This window comes from Oncorhynchus clarkii, chromosome 12, assembly GCF_045791955.1.
Source record: "Oncorhynchus clarkii lewisi isolate Uvic-CL-2024 chromosome 12, UVic_Ocla_1.0, whole genome shotgun sequence".
Classification (NCBI taxonomy): Eukaryota; Metazoa; Chordata; class Actinopteri; order Salmoniformes; family Salmonidae; genus Oncorhynchus; species Oncorhynchus clarkii.
The window spans coordinates 78,520,481-78,538,488 of NC_092158.1; the positions used below are offsets into that span (position 1 = coordinate 78,520,481).

The 18,008-nt window shown below is 42.7% G+C and overlaps 1 protein-coding gene across 1 annotated transcript; it reads left to right on the forward strand.

Annotated features, from left to right (window-relative positions):
• The first annotated feature begins 1,144 nt into the window (after nt 1-1,144).
• Nucleotides 1,145-17,606, forward strand: LOC139421400 (low-density lipoprotein receptor-like). Its single transcript, XM_071172265.1, has 18 exons — nt 1,145-1,419; nt 6,045-6,170; nt 6,290-6,412; nt 6,586-6,963; nt 7,088-7,210; nt 7,317-7,439; nt 7,625-7,744; nt 8,107-8,232; nt 10,637-10,808; nt 10,962-11,189; nt 11,303-11,421; nt 11,537-11,676; nt 11,802-11,943; nt 12,223-12,366; nt 12,481-12,729; nt 12,870-12,944; nt 13,063-13,226; nt 13,376-17,606. Exons 1-18 carry the CDS (start codon nt 1,362-1,364, stop codon nt 13,406-13,408), a joined length of 2,643 nt encoding a protein of 880 aa, XP_071028366.1. The 5' UTR covers nt 1,145-1,361; the 3' UTR covers nt 13,409-17,606.
• Nucleotides 17,607-18,008: the final 402 nt, after the last annotated feature.

Genomic DNA, 18,008 nt, shown 5'->3' on the forward strand with positions numbered 1-18,008 from the left:
AATCTGTCTGACATAATATTGATTACATCTGTGTTACCACTCTCTGTTACTAAATAAAACACCATTGCTTCAGAAAGAGAGGGTAATAGCTATATAATTTGCTGTCATCATCAAAGCCTTGGCTTCTCTTGCCATCTTATTTCCAGCTACAGTGTGTAGCTAGATCCTCAACTCTGATGTGAAGCCACTATTAGATTACAGTTTTTAGCTTGTTCTATTTGGTCCGAAATAGGATAGGGAGCTGTAGTCAGTTACTGGTTGACAGAGGCATGGCAGGATGTCATACTAATACTGGTCGGTGCAGCAGACCCATGAGAACTAGAGCAGTTTGACTTCTTGTTTTGCTATTATTTGGGTTGTCACGCGTTGCCGCTCTGACCACGAGGGAAAAACACAGTCGTTTGGCTGTGGTGTTTTTGTCTTTTGTTTAAGAGATGGTGCGTCATTGCACACTGATGGACATTGGATAGATCAATATTAAAAATAGAGCAAGTACAAACTAGATGAGAATTAGTCATCAAGGCCATCATGATAGACCTGATAACATGTTCTGTGCTTATTGTTTGGTTCACTAACATCCTATTTATTTTTCTTCTCTCCCCCCACTCAGTGCTGTTGTATTTCATAGGGACAACCTCGAGGAACCCCAACAGCCTATGTCATTTTCTGTTTGTGTCTGGATTGAGCTGAGTCATGTAAATGTACAGTTGTATCAAAATGTCACAAGATAGAAATGTAGAACCACTATAAGATTCACCTTTATAGTTACCACTTTTACCAACTCCACGGAAAAGCAAGGAAACATGTTTTGACCAAAACTTCAAACAATCTTTATCTATTGTTTTGACCAGGGAGATCCTGCTTTTGAATACTTAGAAGCGCCTGTCAGAATGAGCTTATAGACAAATATTGGTATGTCTAGGCCCGCCTCGTGTGTGTGTGTGTGTGGGGGGGGGGGGGGGGGGGGGGGGGGGAGCTTTAAGAATAAACTCAAGGGTTAAACAGTAGTAAAATAGAGCGTCTGAAGACACGCCTTTCGGTAATGAGGCGCTATTCCAGAGATCACACCACTCCAAACCCCGCCCTACGCTTCTTGGGCTCCTCCCATTCCAACCCACCACTGGACCACATTGAAATTGCTCTGATATTGCCAAACATGATTACACTGTCAGGAGCATCTTTGTCTAACCTCTCGTCCCAAGCGCATCTGAATCCAGAACATAAGAGCAGAGGAACTGAACATCTTGGAAGCAGTGACTTTCAAATAAAACAATCGTTTTAACATTGTTATAGCTGTATCATAATACCTTATTGACAGTCAGAGTAAAGTGTAAATCATTTTACAAATTTGGCTGCAGACTATGGGGCGGCTGCTTTGCGTGCTGTTGGTGTTCCTGGCTTGCTGTGTTGTCCAAACAAGTAAGTATCTTTATTCTAACATAGGTCTACTCTAGTATATCGTACATTTAGGAATAATTCCCAATTCATTTGGTTTATTTGTTATTTGTTCCACTAATACATAGTGGCAAAGTAAGTATATTTTTAAACACAGCCTACCTTCTTGTTAAATATTATGTCTATCGTAAATTATCAAGTTATCAAACGATTTGAAATGTTTAAATAGCCCACTCTTGGACATCGCCTGACGCATCACGACGGGGGAGGGGGCTTGTTATTTGTAGAATGTAGGTCAAATTTGTGTTGCATCTTGAAGAAGCTGCGATAGTGTGCAACACAAATGGTTTCTTATTATTATCAGAACACAATGCGTAGGCGAGTATTTATTTTGTCATTGCACTCGCATGTACCTTTAGATACATTTACATTATCTATTTTTACCGGAATTTGTATGAATGAACTACGTTAAAAGCCTCTGATTTGTTGTTGGCCATGAGATTCCGTGGCCAATCAGATTTAAGAATGTGCAACAAGACGTTTCCGAAAGCTGGCTGTGGAATTGGAGCCGGGCGAGGCTAAAGGATGTTTGCATTGTAGTGCATGCTGAGAAGAGCGGCAGTTTACAGTTTTGCACTATTGTGCAATACTTTTTTGCGCAAGACAATTATTTTGTTAGTAGACTATTGTTATTTTAAAGCTATAATCCTACATCCATTTCAGGATTTATAAATTAAATGGATACTATGGGATTTTGCCAATGAGGTCATTTACTTCCCAAGAGTCAGATGAACTCGTGGATACCATGTGGCCAGTATGAAGGACGTTTGAGGTAGTTTAGCGAGCCAATGCTAACTAGCATTAACGCAATGACTGGGTTGGGTATCTACCTAATTATATATACTGTATTATATATACTATATACTATATTGATTATAATTTTATTTAACTAGACAAGTAATTTAAGAACAGATTCTTATTTACAATGACTGCCTACCCTGGCCAAACCCAGACGTTGCAGGGCCAATTATGGGACTCCCAATCATGGCCAGCTGTGATGCAGCCTGGATTTGAACCAGGGACTGTAGTAATGCCTCTAGCACTGAGATGCAGTGCCTTAGACCACTGTGCCACTTATGCATACCTAATGAGCTTAGTCCAGCTGTTGAACCCCATCAGAACCCAAAATATAAGCTTTTTTCCCTCCAATGTTTGTAAACAATTTAGGCTAAATAAAAATAAATATATGTTGATATCATGGATGGTCAGTCCTTGCATGCATAGTCTGGCTCTGTCTTTGAATTTGAGAGAGGTTCCATTTCTTCAGGCCTATCCCTCAGCTTTTCACCAAAACGGGTGGGGTTTTGCTCTATTGTTTCAACTGCTCATTCTAGCTTTAAAGTGCAAAAATCTTCCAAATTCAGGTACAGCAGATTACAAGTGAATTATTGTATAATTAGGCTACATAGCAAGGCTGCGATAGACTATATGTGTTCTCATCAACTGATGTAATAACCAGTCACATTTCAATCTAGATTCTCTGTTGTTCACTCATGTTTTTGACCCTTTCATGATGTATTGATGGCCCTATGTCATCATTGTGGTTGGCCACCTTGAGAATTAAAGGAATCCCTCTTGCCCACCTCCACAAAGCATGACTTTTATGTATTTCTCCTGAAGCAACATTCCAACATATTGGTTCAACACCATCTGCCCTGTATGCAATAACTTCCAGTGTTAGTGTTGGGGCCAGTATGGAAATGTTTGGGAAAAAGTGCCAGGAACGTGTTGGAACTGACTCTCACTCCTATCCATTGATACAACAGAGTTGTGTTGTTGTGAGAGCATCAGCAGTCTGAAACAGTTTGTGCTCATTCTCACATTGTCCATTGTCTTATCAGGAGGAGCGGACAGCCCTCATATTGCGCAATCAGTAACGTGCAGATATATTGAGAATGTGACATCGAATGGGAGACTCACACTGGGAACTTGATTCAAACTCTTTGCAAATAATCATAAAGAATACAGTTTTTGCCTTGACATTTTCTGAGGGCCTAAATGGAGAGTGCTGAGCGATAAATAAAAGTAGTTGCAGAATGACATGCCCCATCTCAAAAAATATCTGTTCCATCACCTATTTAGAAAGTGGTACTGATTAACTGTAAGCCTGTGCAAATCACTTTATCATGCTATCTGTGAACCATGTCCATGCCTTCTAAGTGTCATATTAAGAGATGTTTTCTTTATTAGCCAGCTTCAATAGCTCATCAAACAGTGGGCAGAGCTGTTTACTCTCCTCCAGCTTGTCCTGATAGAGAACGGAAGATCAGTTAAACACACCACACATCAGAGGACAGACAAACAAGCATGCCACGTTATATTTCTCCCCAAGGTTAATCAGTAAACCTTGTCACTCCGAGCCTTTGATGGACTGAACTTTAAGCCTAACCAAATGTTATTGAAGGCAGGGCATTCGCCTGCATCTGACCATCACTTCTCTCTGGGAATGAGGACAGGTGGATATGATAAAGAGAGAGAGAGACTTTGATAGCTTTTAATTAGAGTTTTCAGGTATTAAGTCAATATACTCACCTGGCCCTAGAGGGTCATATTGTGTGAGTTACTAGAACCCAAACTGTTTTCCAAGGGATGGCAGTGGGAAATGTGATCACATCTGGGTATTATTTTATGTTCTCTCAGTTGTGTGGGTATTCATTCACGTGTTGGTTTGCTCTTATGTTGTGACTTGTCTTGTTCACTCACGAGGGAACTCTATAGATAAGACAACCAGGTAAGATAAGATTAAAGTCACTAATGATAAAACCTTTAAAGAAAGGGAATGCACATGGAAGAGGGTCCCACCAATACAGCCGCTCATAGTACACTCTTATATGGGGACAGCTGGGTCCAGAACTGGAATGGCAGTAACCTGTTCAGCTGTGGAGACATGGTGAATGAGGACATTGACTTCTCATGTTCATGCTGTTTGTTCACAGAGAAATATCTGTACTAGATGGCCCCATTTCATTTCCATCCACTTTCCCAGATCTGCTGTTGAACAGAACAGAACAAAAAGCACAGTTTATGACCAAAATATCTCAGCAAAGAAAATGTAAGCCAAACTATGGGCCTTCTTCCAATGAGCATAAATTGTTAAATCTTTCCAAATTCCCTTATTTACTTCCTTGAAATAAAACAAGTGCAATTCAGTAGGTATTATTGTTCCTGAAACTGAAACCGTTGGTGAGAAACTAAAGGTTCACCTCACCCAGGAACTGTCTTGTTTTGAAAATCCATCCTCAGTGGTCAGTAAAAAGAATACCTAGCCCACTATTGTCTCTACTGTTACTATCATGCAAACCTTCCGCTTGACCCAATCAGCTACCAGTGATGTGATTCAAGCTCCTCCCTCTGGCCAAGCTCCTCCCTCTGGCTCCTATCAGAAATAGGTGTCCATCCAGTGTTTTGAGGCCTAATTGCAGGATAATTCCCAGTGGCATCTGGACACTGCTGTGAGTCATCTCTGCGGCCAGGGGCACTGATGTACAGTACAGTGTCTTAATTGGTTCCTCCAGTTCACTAACTAGGGTGATTTAGATAGGGGGTTGGGTGGAGAGCTGTAGGAGGTCTAGAAGGTCTTTGTTTGATGGATGAAGAGCATTCAGAACTGCATGGAGGATAATGAAGATGTTAATAAGGAGAACATAACATCAGCCAGTACTGTATGTCTACGATCTCTTGTCATTTGTCTTCAGTCATCACCAACCAATTACTGACAAAAATCTACATTCTCCACTACCAATGGCAGGTGTAAACGTTAGTGTGTGTGTGTGTGTGAATGTGTTTGAGTTGTAGATTCTCCACATTCCTCCTCTATAGGCAGGTTGGAATTTGCATGTGTATGTGTCTGTACATGTGTGTATGTTGAGGGAGAGGGTCATAATGGGCCTCTCCCACCCATCCCCCTACCTCTTTGTTGATGTGTTACCAGCATCCCTGCCATAGCCCACTGAACAGCCAGACCCTCCCCCACTCACTGTCACATATGACTGCAAGCTGGGAAATGAGACCCACCAGAATCAACCTGCTCTGGCACTTTTGTTTTAACTCTACACATTCTGATTTATGGTCTGCTCAAGTATTTGCCTCAGATAACATCCACGGAGTTACAGAAAACAGACACTTTTTCCTTTTCCTGTAGTTTATTATGTCAGAATACAGGTGTTGAAATAATGTGTTGTGTTCTTGACTGACCTGGCAGTATGTAGATGATAAAGCAGAGAAATACCACTGGTTGTCCTATCCTGCTAAGGCTTTGCAGTGCCATGGGTTTGGCTTGCCACGCAACCCCTCTCGGGAAAGCGTCTGATTTGTGTACTTTGCCAGGAGTACAAGTACCAGATCAATGTGCAGCTATATACAGTGTCCTCTCTGGAAAGAGTCTGGTTTGGGTGCTTCCCAGAAATAAATAGAACAGCAATTGGTTTCATTCATGAGAGATTTTGGTCCCATTATACAATGGATCCGGGGTTGTAAATGCAAGTCAGTTAAATGCTCCTTAAAGCCCATTTTGATTTTGAGATTTTGTTGTTCACCAGAATGAATAGTCATGGACTGACCGTGTGGGTACGTGTGTTTTTCCCTTATAGACGCAGAGACAATATGCGGGACCAGGCAGTTTCTGTGTGGGAACGGGAAGTGCATTACGCTGAGATGGGTGTGTGATGACACAGATGATTGTGGAGATGGAACTGACGAGCTCCCCGGAACCTGCTGTGAGTAACACATACCGCCGTAGCTAATAGGAATACAATAGAGGATTGAACCACACTTCTAGTTCAACATTTTTTTCAGTTTCAGTAACTGATGGTTGTTCTCTCTTTTGCACCTGTAGTGGCCAGATCATGCGGAACCACAGAGTTCAGCTGTGGTGGACATCTGAACCAGTGTGTTCCCAGTACCTGGCTCTGTGATGGCAAAGCAGACTGTGAGAATGGAGTTGATGAGGAGAGCTGTGGTAAGTGGTCCTGTCTTCTCCACTCTATTATACCCTTCTCCACAACTTACCTCCCAACATTGCCCCTTCTCTCATCTACTCTCTTTTTTCCCTCAGTCCCATTCTTTCCCAACTGATATAAGCCTGACAAATGAGGCTCCCCTCTAACACACACATCTCTGTTCCTCCCACAGCGCCTAAGCACTGCACAGATAACAAATTCCGCTGCAGTAACAACCAGTGTGTGTCGGCCTCTTTTGTGTGTGATGAGGAGTTGGACTGTGATGACGGGAGCGACGAGGCTTCCTGCCCACCCACCACCTGTAGCTCCACCTCCTTCCAGTGCAACAACTCTGTGTGTGTGCCGCGCCTGTGGGCCTGCGACGGAGACGCTGACTGCTCGGATGGCTCCGACGAGTGGCCCCAGAACTGTGGGATGCGAGCCCCTGGGGGTGCCCCCAAGCCCTGCTCCCTTCGGGAGTTCCAATGTGGCAGCGGGGAGTGTATCCACAGCAGCTGGAAATGTGATGGAGGATTCGACTGCCTGGATCGCTCTGACGAGACCAACTGTAGTGAGTACATTCCCTCTCTCTTATTACTTCTGTTAGCTATATTCGCTTTAAAATTTTCTGTCTTTAATATGTAAATTGCATATGGATTTTTGACTGACCTCTCAATTTCTCCTTCTCTCCATAGGCCGCCTCACCTGCCGCCCCGATGAGTTCCAATGCGGTGATGGCACCTGTATCCACGGCGGTCGCCAATGTAACCGCCAGTACGACTGCAGAGACTTGAGTGATGAAATGGGCTGTGTCAATGGTAGGCTTGCCCCACATAAATCTTCTACCCCTGCTTCTACTACTGTGACCTACTGGAATGGTAATACTTCCTTTGTGTTATAGTCACACTCTCCTCTCCTCCACAGTGAGCCATTGCAAGGGTCCCACCAGGTTTAAGTGCCGTAGTGGGGAGTGCATCAGCATGGAGAAGGTGTGTGACAAGCAGCGTGACTGTAGGGACTGGTCAGATGAGCCTCTCAGAGAGTGTGGTGAGTATGAAGATGGAACATGTACATAGGTGGGAATATTGTTTTGCCTATGGTTAGCTTCTCACGTAAAATGAGTTGGATGGAAACCATGGGAATGCTATCTAGCTGTGGTTGCTGAAAGAAAGAAGGAGTTGTGGACTGGTGTGTTGAACTGTCACTTTTCTCTCCTCTAACCCTCCCTGCAGATTCCAACGAGTGCCTGTACAACAATGGCGGCTGCTCACACATCTGCAATGACCTGAAGATTGGCTATGAGTGCCAATGCCCCACCGGCTACTACCTGACGGACAAGAAACGCTGTGAAGGTAAAACTCCACTATAGCTGCATGTGTGTCCACAGAGCCCAAAAAGTTGGCTCAATCAGCAGACATATTGGATCTGATGTCCTTGCCAATGTGGACTTCAGACTGTACATCCTTTTGGCCTAGTGCCAGGCGATGTGCCCATTGATACCTTTGCCTTAGTTCAATCCTGTATGGCAGTGTAAAGCTGGTGCTATTGGGTTGAGAAGGTCTCTGTCCTGACTGGACCACTTCCCTGTGGGGCCATGATGACTCAGTGCTGTTACTGTCACACACCCTTCGTCTGACCCTACGCCACCGTTTACCTTCTCCAACACTGTGCCAGTTACATAGACGTCATATCTGTCCTGTACCTCTTCCCACAGATATCGATGAGTGTGCCAACCCAGACATCTGCAGCCAGATCTGTGTCAATCATATGGGCAGCTACAAGTGTGAGTGTGAGGAGGGCTACCAGGTCGACCCAGCCACTAAAGCCTGCAAGGCCATCGGTAAGTATTGGACCTAAGAAAGTGTTATGTGAATTTTGTTATCAATGTTCATAAACTTCAATTAATCTACTCAGTCTGCAACCCAGAGTTTGTAAGATTCTGGTTGAATGAAGCAGACAAGAGTCCCAGCTTACAAAAATCAAAGTGTTTATTCACGAGAACGTTCTGAAGTCCATTATACAAAGACATCCATTTTATAGCTGCGCACATACTTCCACACAAACAGTAGGTATCCTACGCACATACATACACACAAACAGTAGGTGAGTTTTATCCTTCTCCATAGTTCTCACCCCTGTGTATCACTACCCAGCCGACAGTTCCATTCCCCCGAGATTAGGAAAACCTTGAGAAGTACTCCCTATGCTATCATATCGCTCAATTTACCTGGTAAAATAACAGATAAAAAAATAAAAATAAATAAATAAAAATACATTTCCCAGAAGCCTAGCCAGGTCGGTCCAAACACAGTTGAAGTTCAAACCCTAAACTACGCCTTGCTCAGACAGTCTGTGTTTTTCCACTATACAGATACAGTGCCTTGCGAAAGTATTCGGCCCCCTTGAACTTTGCGACCTTTTGCCACATTTCAGGCTTCAAACATAAAGATATAAAACTGTATTTTTTTGTGAAGAATCAACAACAAGTGGGACACAATCATGAAGTGGAACGACATTTATTGGATATTTCAAACTTTTTTAACAAATCAAAAACTGAAAAATTGGGCGTGCAAAATTATTCAGCCCCCTTAAGTTAATACTTTGTAGCGCCACCTTTTGCTACGATTACAGCTGTAAGTCGCTTGGGGTATGTCTCTATCAGTTTTGCACATCGAGAGACTGAAATTTTTTCCCATTCCTCCTTGCAAAACAGCTCAAGCTCAGTGAGGTTGGATGGAGAGCATTTGTGAACAGCAGTTTTCAGTTCTTTCCACAGATTCTCGATTGGATTCAGGTCTGGACTTTGACTTGGCCATTCTAACACCTGGATATGTTTATTTTTGAACCATTCCATTGTAGATTTTGCTTTATATTTTGGATCATTGTCTTGTTGGAAGACAAATCTCCGTCCCAGTCTCAGGTCTTTTGCAGACACCATCAGGTTTTCTTCCAGAATGGTCCTGTATTTGGCTCCATCCATCTTCCCATCAATTTTAACCATCTTCCCTGTCCCTGCTGAAGAAAAGCAGGCCCAAACCATGATGCTGCCACCACCATGTTTGACAGTGGGGATGGTGTGTTCAAGGTGATGAGCTGTGTTGCTTTTACGCCATTGCATTGTTGCCAAAAAGTTCAATTTTGGTTTCATCTGACCAGAGCACCTTCTTCCACATGTTTGGTGTGTCTCCCAGGTGGCTTGTGGCAAACTTTAAACAACACTTTTTATGGATATCTTTAAGAAATGGCTTTCTTCTTGCCACTCTTTCATAAAGGCCAGATTTGTGCAATATACGACTGATTGTTGTCCTATGGACAGAGTCTCCCACCTCAGCTGTAGATCTCTGCAGTTCATCCAGAGTGATCATGGGCCTCTTGGCTGCATCTCTGATCAGTCTTCTCCTTGTATGAGCTGAAAGTTTAGAGGGACGGCCAGGTCTTGGTAGATTTGCAGTGGTCTGATACTCCTTCCATTTCAATATTATCGCTTGCACAGTGCTCCTTGGGATGTTTAAAGCTTGGGAAATATTTTTGTATCCAAATCCGGCTTTAAACTTCTTCACAACAGTATCTCGGACCTGCCTGGTGTGTTCCTTGTTCTTCATGATGCTCTCTGCGCTTTTAACGGACCTCTGAGACTATCACAGTGCAGGTGCATTTATTCGGAGACTTGATTACACACAGGTGGATTGTATTTATCATCATTAGTCATTTAGGTCAACATTGGATCATTCAGAGATCCTCACTGAACTTCTGGAGAGAGTTTGCTGCACTGAAAGTAAAGGGGCTGAATAATTTTGCACGCCCAATTTTTCAGTTTTTGATTTGTTAAAAAAGTTTGAAATATCCAATAAATGTCGTTCCACTTCATGATTGTGTCCCACTTGTTGTTGATTCTTCACAAAAAAATACAGTTTTATATCTTTATGTTTGAAGCCTGAAATGTGGCAAAAGGTCGCAAAGTTCAAAGGGGCCGAATACTTTCGCAAGGCACTGTACATTGTTTCATCTAATTCTGACTAAAACTACACACATCATCAGATTATAATTTTATGATTCTAATCCATTTCATACTATTCTAAGGTTTCAGAGTGGAATTATTTAATCATTATCTTTCAACATATACATTATTTTATCAGAAAGATTGAATGCTTACTTTGCTCATGTTTTGATCAAGTTTATTTTTATATCGTCATGGGTCATGCATTGCAGTTATTGGAACGATACTCTCTCGTCTGATCACGCAGGCACTGTAGCCTATCTGTTCTTCACCAATCGCCATGAGGTGAGGAAGATGACACTGGACAAGAGTGAGTACACGCGTGTCATCCCCCGCCTGAAGAATGCAGTGGCTCTGGACATGGACATGGTTGCCAAGGAGATTTACTGGTCTGACCTCTCCCAGAAGAAGATCTACAGGTGAGCAAAGCTTCCATGTTACCTTTATCCATAGAGCCCTGTTGTATTCCTATTGCTCCCAGTGATATCTTGATGAGGATGATGATTAGAATGACGATGATGGTATAATAAACATATTTTCTCTCTATTTTCCACCCTTCTCCTACAATCCAGCACCTCAATGGACTTGGCTGCAGACACAGCGCAACACAAAGTTGTGATTGACAGCGACATCGAAGCTCCGGAGGGCATCGCCTTTGACTGGGTCCACGGCAACATCTACTGGACCGACAGTATCCGCAGCAGCATCTCTGTGTCAACCGCCAACGGGAGCCGTCGCAAGACTCTCTTCCAGAATGACCTGGCCAAGCCCCGCGCTATTGTGGTCGACCCCCACAGCAAGTAGGTCCCACACTGGCTTCAGGAATGAGCATAATGACTGAAACATTGAGCCTACACAGGATATCTGTTGAATGATGACATGCTTCAATAAATGTGTTCTCCTGCCCTCCTAGCTTCATGTACTGGACTGACTGGGGAACTCCAGCCAAGATTGAGAAGGGAGGTCTGAACGGAGGAGACCGTGCTGCTCTGGTCACAGACGACATTGTGTGGCCCAATGGAATCACCCTTGGTGAGCACTTTCATAACTTACCTTTGTGTGTGAGGGTGCGCATGCATAATTGTGTGTGTGTTTCTGCATGGTCACTCTGGTCTGACTAGTTTCTCTTGTCCTATCCCCTGGTCAGACCTGCTGAACCAGCGGCTGTACTGGGTGGACTCCAAGCTGCACACCCTCTCCAGTATCGACGTCCAGGGTGGCGGCCGAAGGACACTCATTATAGATGAACACAGGCTAGCCCATCCCCTAGGCATCACTGTGTTTGAGGTGAGTGCCAAAATTACAACTTTAACTTTTAAATGAAAATAAGTCTGAAGATAACCATATATATTTAATATGTTTATGCAGAGATTAGAAATGTTTAAATGGAGTACTGTGTATTCTGTGTGTAGGAAAGAGTGTTTTGGACTGATGTCAGCAACAATGCCATTCTGAGTGCCAACCGTGTGACAGGCAGGGACATCAAGCCTGTGGCAGAGCACCTGGTATCCCCAGAGGACATTGTGTTGTACCACAACCTCAAACAGCCAACTGGTATGTATCAGGTCTCTCAGATGTTTAATCTCCCCATAGTTAGTTAGATCAGTAGTTTATTTATGCAAGAGTAGCCTTGGAGTTAGGCACCAATGGGTTTTGGGGTGACGGTTGCACCTCAGGGATGCATTTTATTCTAAGTGCTATTTTTGTGTCTGGAGCCTCAGACTATTACAATTAAGTTAAAATGCTGTAGTAGTATAGCAATAGCAATGTGCTTTCTATTGAGACAAACCAGTCCTCAGACTTAATCCCCTCCTCCCCTCTGCCCCACTCCAGGCAGGGACTGGTGCAAGGTGGCCAACGGAGGCTGTGAGTTCATGTGTCTGGCAGCCCCCCAGGTGGGCCTACATTCCCCCAAGTACACCTGTGCATGCCCTGACAACATGCTGCTGGCCAAAGACATGAGGAAATGTGTACCAGGTATATATCTAGCTAGCACCCTCAGCCTTTCTATGTAGCATAACACAGGGGAAATATATGATCCCTTGCTTCCTGTATAATATCTAACCTAAGTGTTATCTGTATATTGACCAGCTGCACCAACACATGCAGCTCCAATCAAGCCCATTGTTCCCGCCTCCAACCCCCCACCGGCACCCGCCCGCACCTCCACTGCACCTCCAGCTCGCGTCACCACTAAGGCCCCCATCATTGCTACCACAATTACGCCTGCGCCTCCCCGCACTACCAAGCCTGTGCCACGCAACCCCCAGCCTGCCCAGCCAGATAGACCCAGGGTCCCCCAGGCCCAGACTACCACAGTGCCTCAAGTCACCACTCAGGGTAAGCATGACTTAAATGTGTGCTCTCATTAAATGCAGGAGTTATCAGCAATGAATATTTTTAAAGGTGAGACTTTCCTGGAACATCACACTTTGACATGGTGTATCATTGGTCTAAATCTGTCTTGTTTTGCCCTTCAGACATCCGCCATGAATTTGCTGCTATACCCACAGCCCCTTCAACCCCTGCAGCTTTATACATCGGGCTTCCTATAGGTAAGATGCTTTAACATCACTGACAGTTAGCATGATTATTACACGCCAATGATTTAAAAAACCCCACTTTAGTATCAACAAATCCCCTCTGACCTTTATGTCTCTCTCTGTCTCTCAGCCATTGTGTGTCTGGTGGCCTTTGGTGCCGTGCTGCTGTGGAGGAACTACAGGCTGAAGAACACCAACACCATTCACTTTGAAAACCCAGTCTACCAGAAGACCACTGAAGACCAGGTGCACATATGCAGGAGCCACAGTCCAGACGGCTACTCTTACCCACCGGTAAGAGGCCAATCTGTCATACACACTCAATCTCAATGTCACTTGGAGTATGCTAGTGTTTTTGTATTAGCATATGTAGCCTATTGTATGTTGTACAGTAGCTGTAGTTCAGTGACCTAATGTATTCCTCTTTGTTTCCTTCCCCTCAGAGACAGATTGTGAGTCTTGATGATGAGGCTTGACCGTAGTGCTGCCGTTCCCTGCCAACACAAACGCTTTAAGAGGAGAGAGCAGAGGAGTAAGAGAAACATTTTATATAAGCTACCTGGACAATCTTATTTAATTTTTTTAACCTCACAACCTCAAAGACATAAGAAGGCAGAGAAAGTGTCATACCGCTGACCAAACCACTGTGTGCTCAAAGACAAATGGAAGCTCTGGAAAGAAAAGCAGGAAAAGGAGGAAGATTTCTCAGTCATGTGTCTTTCTTGCCCATTTGTGTACAATCCAGAGCCATAAGAGACCACCAACTCATCTCCACCAAGCTGGAGTTTTATTGGCTCATTCTACACCATAGTATTTTTCTCACAGACTATTTGTCTGAACTGTGAAATGTCCTACAAATAGAAGACTGTTCAGAAGTTGAACCCCATTATGAAAGAACAGTAATGTAATTGTAATATTTGAGTGTTTTGTGTTTGTGAAGAAGTGCCCTTGATATATGAGGTGACTGCAACTTTATTTAACAGCACTTAGAATTGAGAAAAATCTCTCTTTCTTGTTACGTACAGTGGGGAGAACAAGTATTTGATACACTGCCGATTTTTCAGGTTTTCCTACTTACAAAGCATGTAGAGGTCTGTAATTTTTATCATAGGTACACTTCAACTGTGAGAGACGGAATCTAAAATCCAGAAAATCACATTGTTTGATTTTTAAGTAATTAATTTGCATTTTATTGCATGACATAAGTATTTGATCACCTACCAACCAGTAAGAATTCCGGCTCTCACAGACCTGTTAGTTTTTCTTTAAGAAGCCCTCCTGTTCTCTACTCATTACCTGTATTAACTGCACCTGTTTGAACTCGTTACCTGTATAAAAGACACCTGTCCACACATTCAATCAAACAGACTCCAACCTCTCCACAATGGACAAGACCAGACAGCTGTGTAAGGACATCAGGGATAAATTGTAGACCTGCACAAGGCTGGGATGGGCTACAGGGCAATAGGCAAGCAGCTTGGTGAGAAGGCAACAACTGTTGGTGCAATTATTAGAAAATGGAAGAAGTTCAAGATGGCGGTTAATCACCCTCGGTCTGGGGCTCCATGCAAGATCTCACCTCTTGGGGCATCAATGATCATGAGGAAGGTGAGGGATCAGCCCAGAACTACACGGCAGGACCTGGTCAATGAACAGAGAGCTGGGACCACAGTCTCAAAGCAAACCATTAGTAACACACTACGCCGTCATGGATTAAAATCCTGCAGCGCACGCAAGGTCCCCCTGCTCAAGCCAGCACATGTCCAGGCCCGTCTGAAGTTTGCCAATGACCATCTGGATGATCCAGAGGAGGAATGGGAGGAGGTCATGTGGTCTGATGAGACAAAAATAGAGCTTTTTGGTCTAAACTCCACTCGCCGTGTTTGGAGGAAGAAGAAGGATGAGTACAACCCCAAGAACACCATCCCAACCGTGAAGCATGGAGGTGGAAACGTCATTCTTTGGGGATGCTTTTCTGCAAGGGGGACAGGACGACTGCACCGTATTGAGGGGAGGATGGATGGGGCCATGTATCGCGAGATCTTGGCCAACAACCTCCTTCCCTCAGTAAGAGCATTGAAGATGGGTCGTGGCTGGGTCTTCCAGCATGACAACGACCCGAAACACACAGCCAGGCTCCGTAAGAAGCATCTCAAGGTCCTGGAGTGGCTTAGCCTGTCTCCAGACCTGAACCCAATAGAAAATCTTTGGAGGGAGCTGAAAGTCCGTATTGCCCAGCGACAGCAACGAAACCTGAAGGATCTGGAGAAGGTCTGTATGGAGGAGTGGGCCAAAATCCCTGCTACAGTGTGTGCAAACCTGGTCAAGAACTACAGGAAACATATGATCTCTGTAATTGCAAACAAAGGATTCTGTACCAAATATTAAGTTATGCTTTTCTGATGTATCAAATACTTATGTCATGCAATAAAATGCAAATTAATTACTTAAAAATCGGATACAATGTGATTTTCTGGATGTTTGTTTTATATTTCGTCTCTCACAGTTGAAGTGTACCTATGATAAAAATTACAGACCTCTACATGCTTTGTAAGTAGGAAAACCTGCAAAATCGGCAGTGTATCAAATACTTGTTCTCCCCACTGTAGAATTCAGAAATTAGGTATTGTAAATAACGTAGGTATTTATTTTACTTATGTCCGAGACTGACAAAATGTTGAGAAATAATGAGCAGATCATATCTTTTACTATGTCTAGACTAATTTCTTTGTTCCTGAATTGTTTTAATATCAAAATCTGACTTAAACTAACACCTGAGCCACTTGTTGAAATGAAACCCTTTGATAGTGAATGTTGTCTTGAATTCTATACATGAGCCAATTTAACCTCTATAACATCACCAGACAGGGACAAAGTCAAATCATAGCTTTTTATACCAATCATCCACATTGCCTCACTAGTGGAGCACTATCCAAATGGGCGGTTAAACCCACTGACACTTATACTGTATGTCTATGTGCCTTGGTAACACTATTGCTGTCAATTTCCCTAATATGGTGTTTAATTGCAAGCCAAGACAGTAGATTTAGGACAGTCTGTCTGAGATGTAACTTTCTCATTTTCTCCCTTGTCTAACTTTCTGTCATCCACTCATTCTCTAGCTTCCTGTCCAACTGTGTGAGAGCAGTATATAATTGTGTAATTCTTCTATGACAGAAAGCCTTAAAAAATTGGTTTACGGGACCATGTGACTATAAGAGCCATGTTCATTGTTCATGTGTCATGCAACAGTAGTACACAGACTACACTCTTATAAAAAAGGGTGCTATTAGAACCTAAAAGGGTTATTGGGCTGTCCCCATAGCAGAGCCCTTTGAAGAACCCTTTTGGGTTCCAGGTAGAACCCTTTCCACAGAGGGTTATACGTGGAATCCAAAAGGTTTCTACATGGAACCAAAAATGGTTCTACTATGGGGACAGCTGAACCATTTTAAAACCTTTTTTTCTAAGAGTGTAGCATATCATGTCTTCATTTAGATTCAGAAACACAAGTTTCCTTTCAATGGTTTTCACAGAATTGTTTACTGGAGAGAGATATTTATTTGACTAAGTAAAAACTGATTATGACAGTTCTAGGTACTGAAATAGAGGCCGTCCAAGTGCATTAAATATAATGCTGCTAACCTTTTAACCAGATGATTTATTCAAATACTAAGGATAGTGCTGAGGTGGCTTTAGACCACAATGTTTGACACCTCTTTCTCTGAGATCAGAGTGAAATGAATGTGTCTAACTGTTTACAATTAAATGTGTTTGACCTTGAGGATGTCACAGTGTTACAGGTATTAGACAGACAGAGAGTTTGGGTAATTACATATGGCCTAAGTCTAACAAAGACATTATTGTTGTGTCAGTGAAAGGGTTTGTTTATGTTTCCTTTTTTAACGTGGGGTTGGGGCTAAACATATTGTTTAATTCAAGAGCCATATGGAATAAATCCAGAAATGTGTGTTAACTAACATCAACAGTGCAGATCATGAATATGTAAATATTATGTTCATAATGTATTTGTAAATATTCATAACAAAAAGTGGTCATGATGTCCCAGTGTAGAATTTGTACACCGTTAAACATTTGATGTACATAAAAAAATGCTTATATTTATTTTAGAATCATTACACTCTGATTGGTACTTTACTTGAAGCCTGAAGTTTTGGTCTGATAAGCCTTTTTGTGTTGTAAATGTGTCATACATACACAAAATACAGGTTACAAGTTAACTGTGTTAATTGTGTTTACTGCCTTTGGTTTTCCATAATTATGCAATATTGAGATGCTTTAGTAGTTTCAAAATAGCCACCTTTCACATAGATCTATCTATCTATTATATTCCATCAGATTTTTAGCACTAATTTGAGAATTAAATGTTTCCAGAATTACATTTCTTTAACCTTTTAGATAATAAGGGCACTACCAATGGCCATTACATTAGCAGGGTGACAGCCTGTTGAATAACACAAACGTTCTGTAATTCCTGACTGGAAAATATGATGTATTTATTTATGAAATTGTATGATTGTAAATACACAAATCACACAGCTGTTTTATATCTCCGGACTATGTTGATTTATTGTGTTTAATTATATGGACTCAGACGACTGACCTTTAGTGTGAGCTTGTTTTTGTCTTAAATAAAGAAAAAGGAGCACTCTGTTTCTGCACAGATCTGATTATTTATTGACGGGACGTAGGCCTACTTTTTGTTCAAGCTGGGATGAAGTGTGTATGGGTACTTTCTTTCCATATGTAGACTGCAATATCTCATCTTCATGTCATATTGCCGGGAGCTTTCTGGTCTATAAAGTCATAATGACACCAGTTTATGTCAAAGCTACTGCACAAGAACACTTCAAGAGAACACTTTTCACAGCACACATCTCCAACTGAAACAATTTGTAGATTGTGGTGGCAGCCTTAAAAAACAGTGTCCAAGAATAACAGGAACAGCATCCAAGAAAGAAATGACTTCTCAGGCTATATTGCTCAGGTCAAACTGTCTATGTGTCCTGGTAGCAGGCTCCCTACTGTAGACAAAGTTCAAGGCTGTGAAGGGAG

What these genes read in the sequence shown, in the direction of transcription:
- LOC139421400 (XM_071172265.1), top strand. Translation starts at nt 1,362, where the DNA reads ATGGGGCGGCTGCTTTGCGTGCTGTTGGTGTTCCTGGCTTGCTGTGTT. An exon ending in AGTTGATGAGGAGAGCTGTG is followed by an intron (nt 6,413 to 6,585) that starts GTAAGTGGTCCT and finishes TTCCTCCCACAG; the next exon opens with CGCCTAAGCACTGCACAGAT. An exon ending in GTGGTCGACCCCCACAGCAA is followed by an intron (nt 11,190 to 11,302) that starts GTAGGTCCCACA and finishes CTGCCCTCCTAG; the next exon opens with CTTCATGTACTGGACTGACT.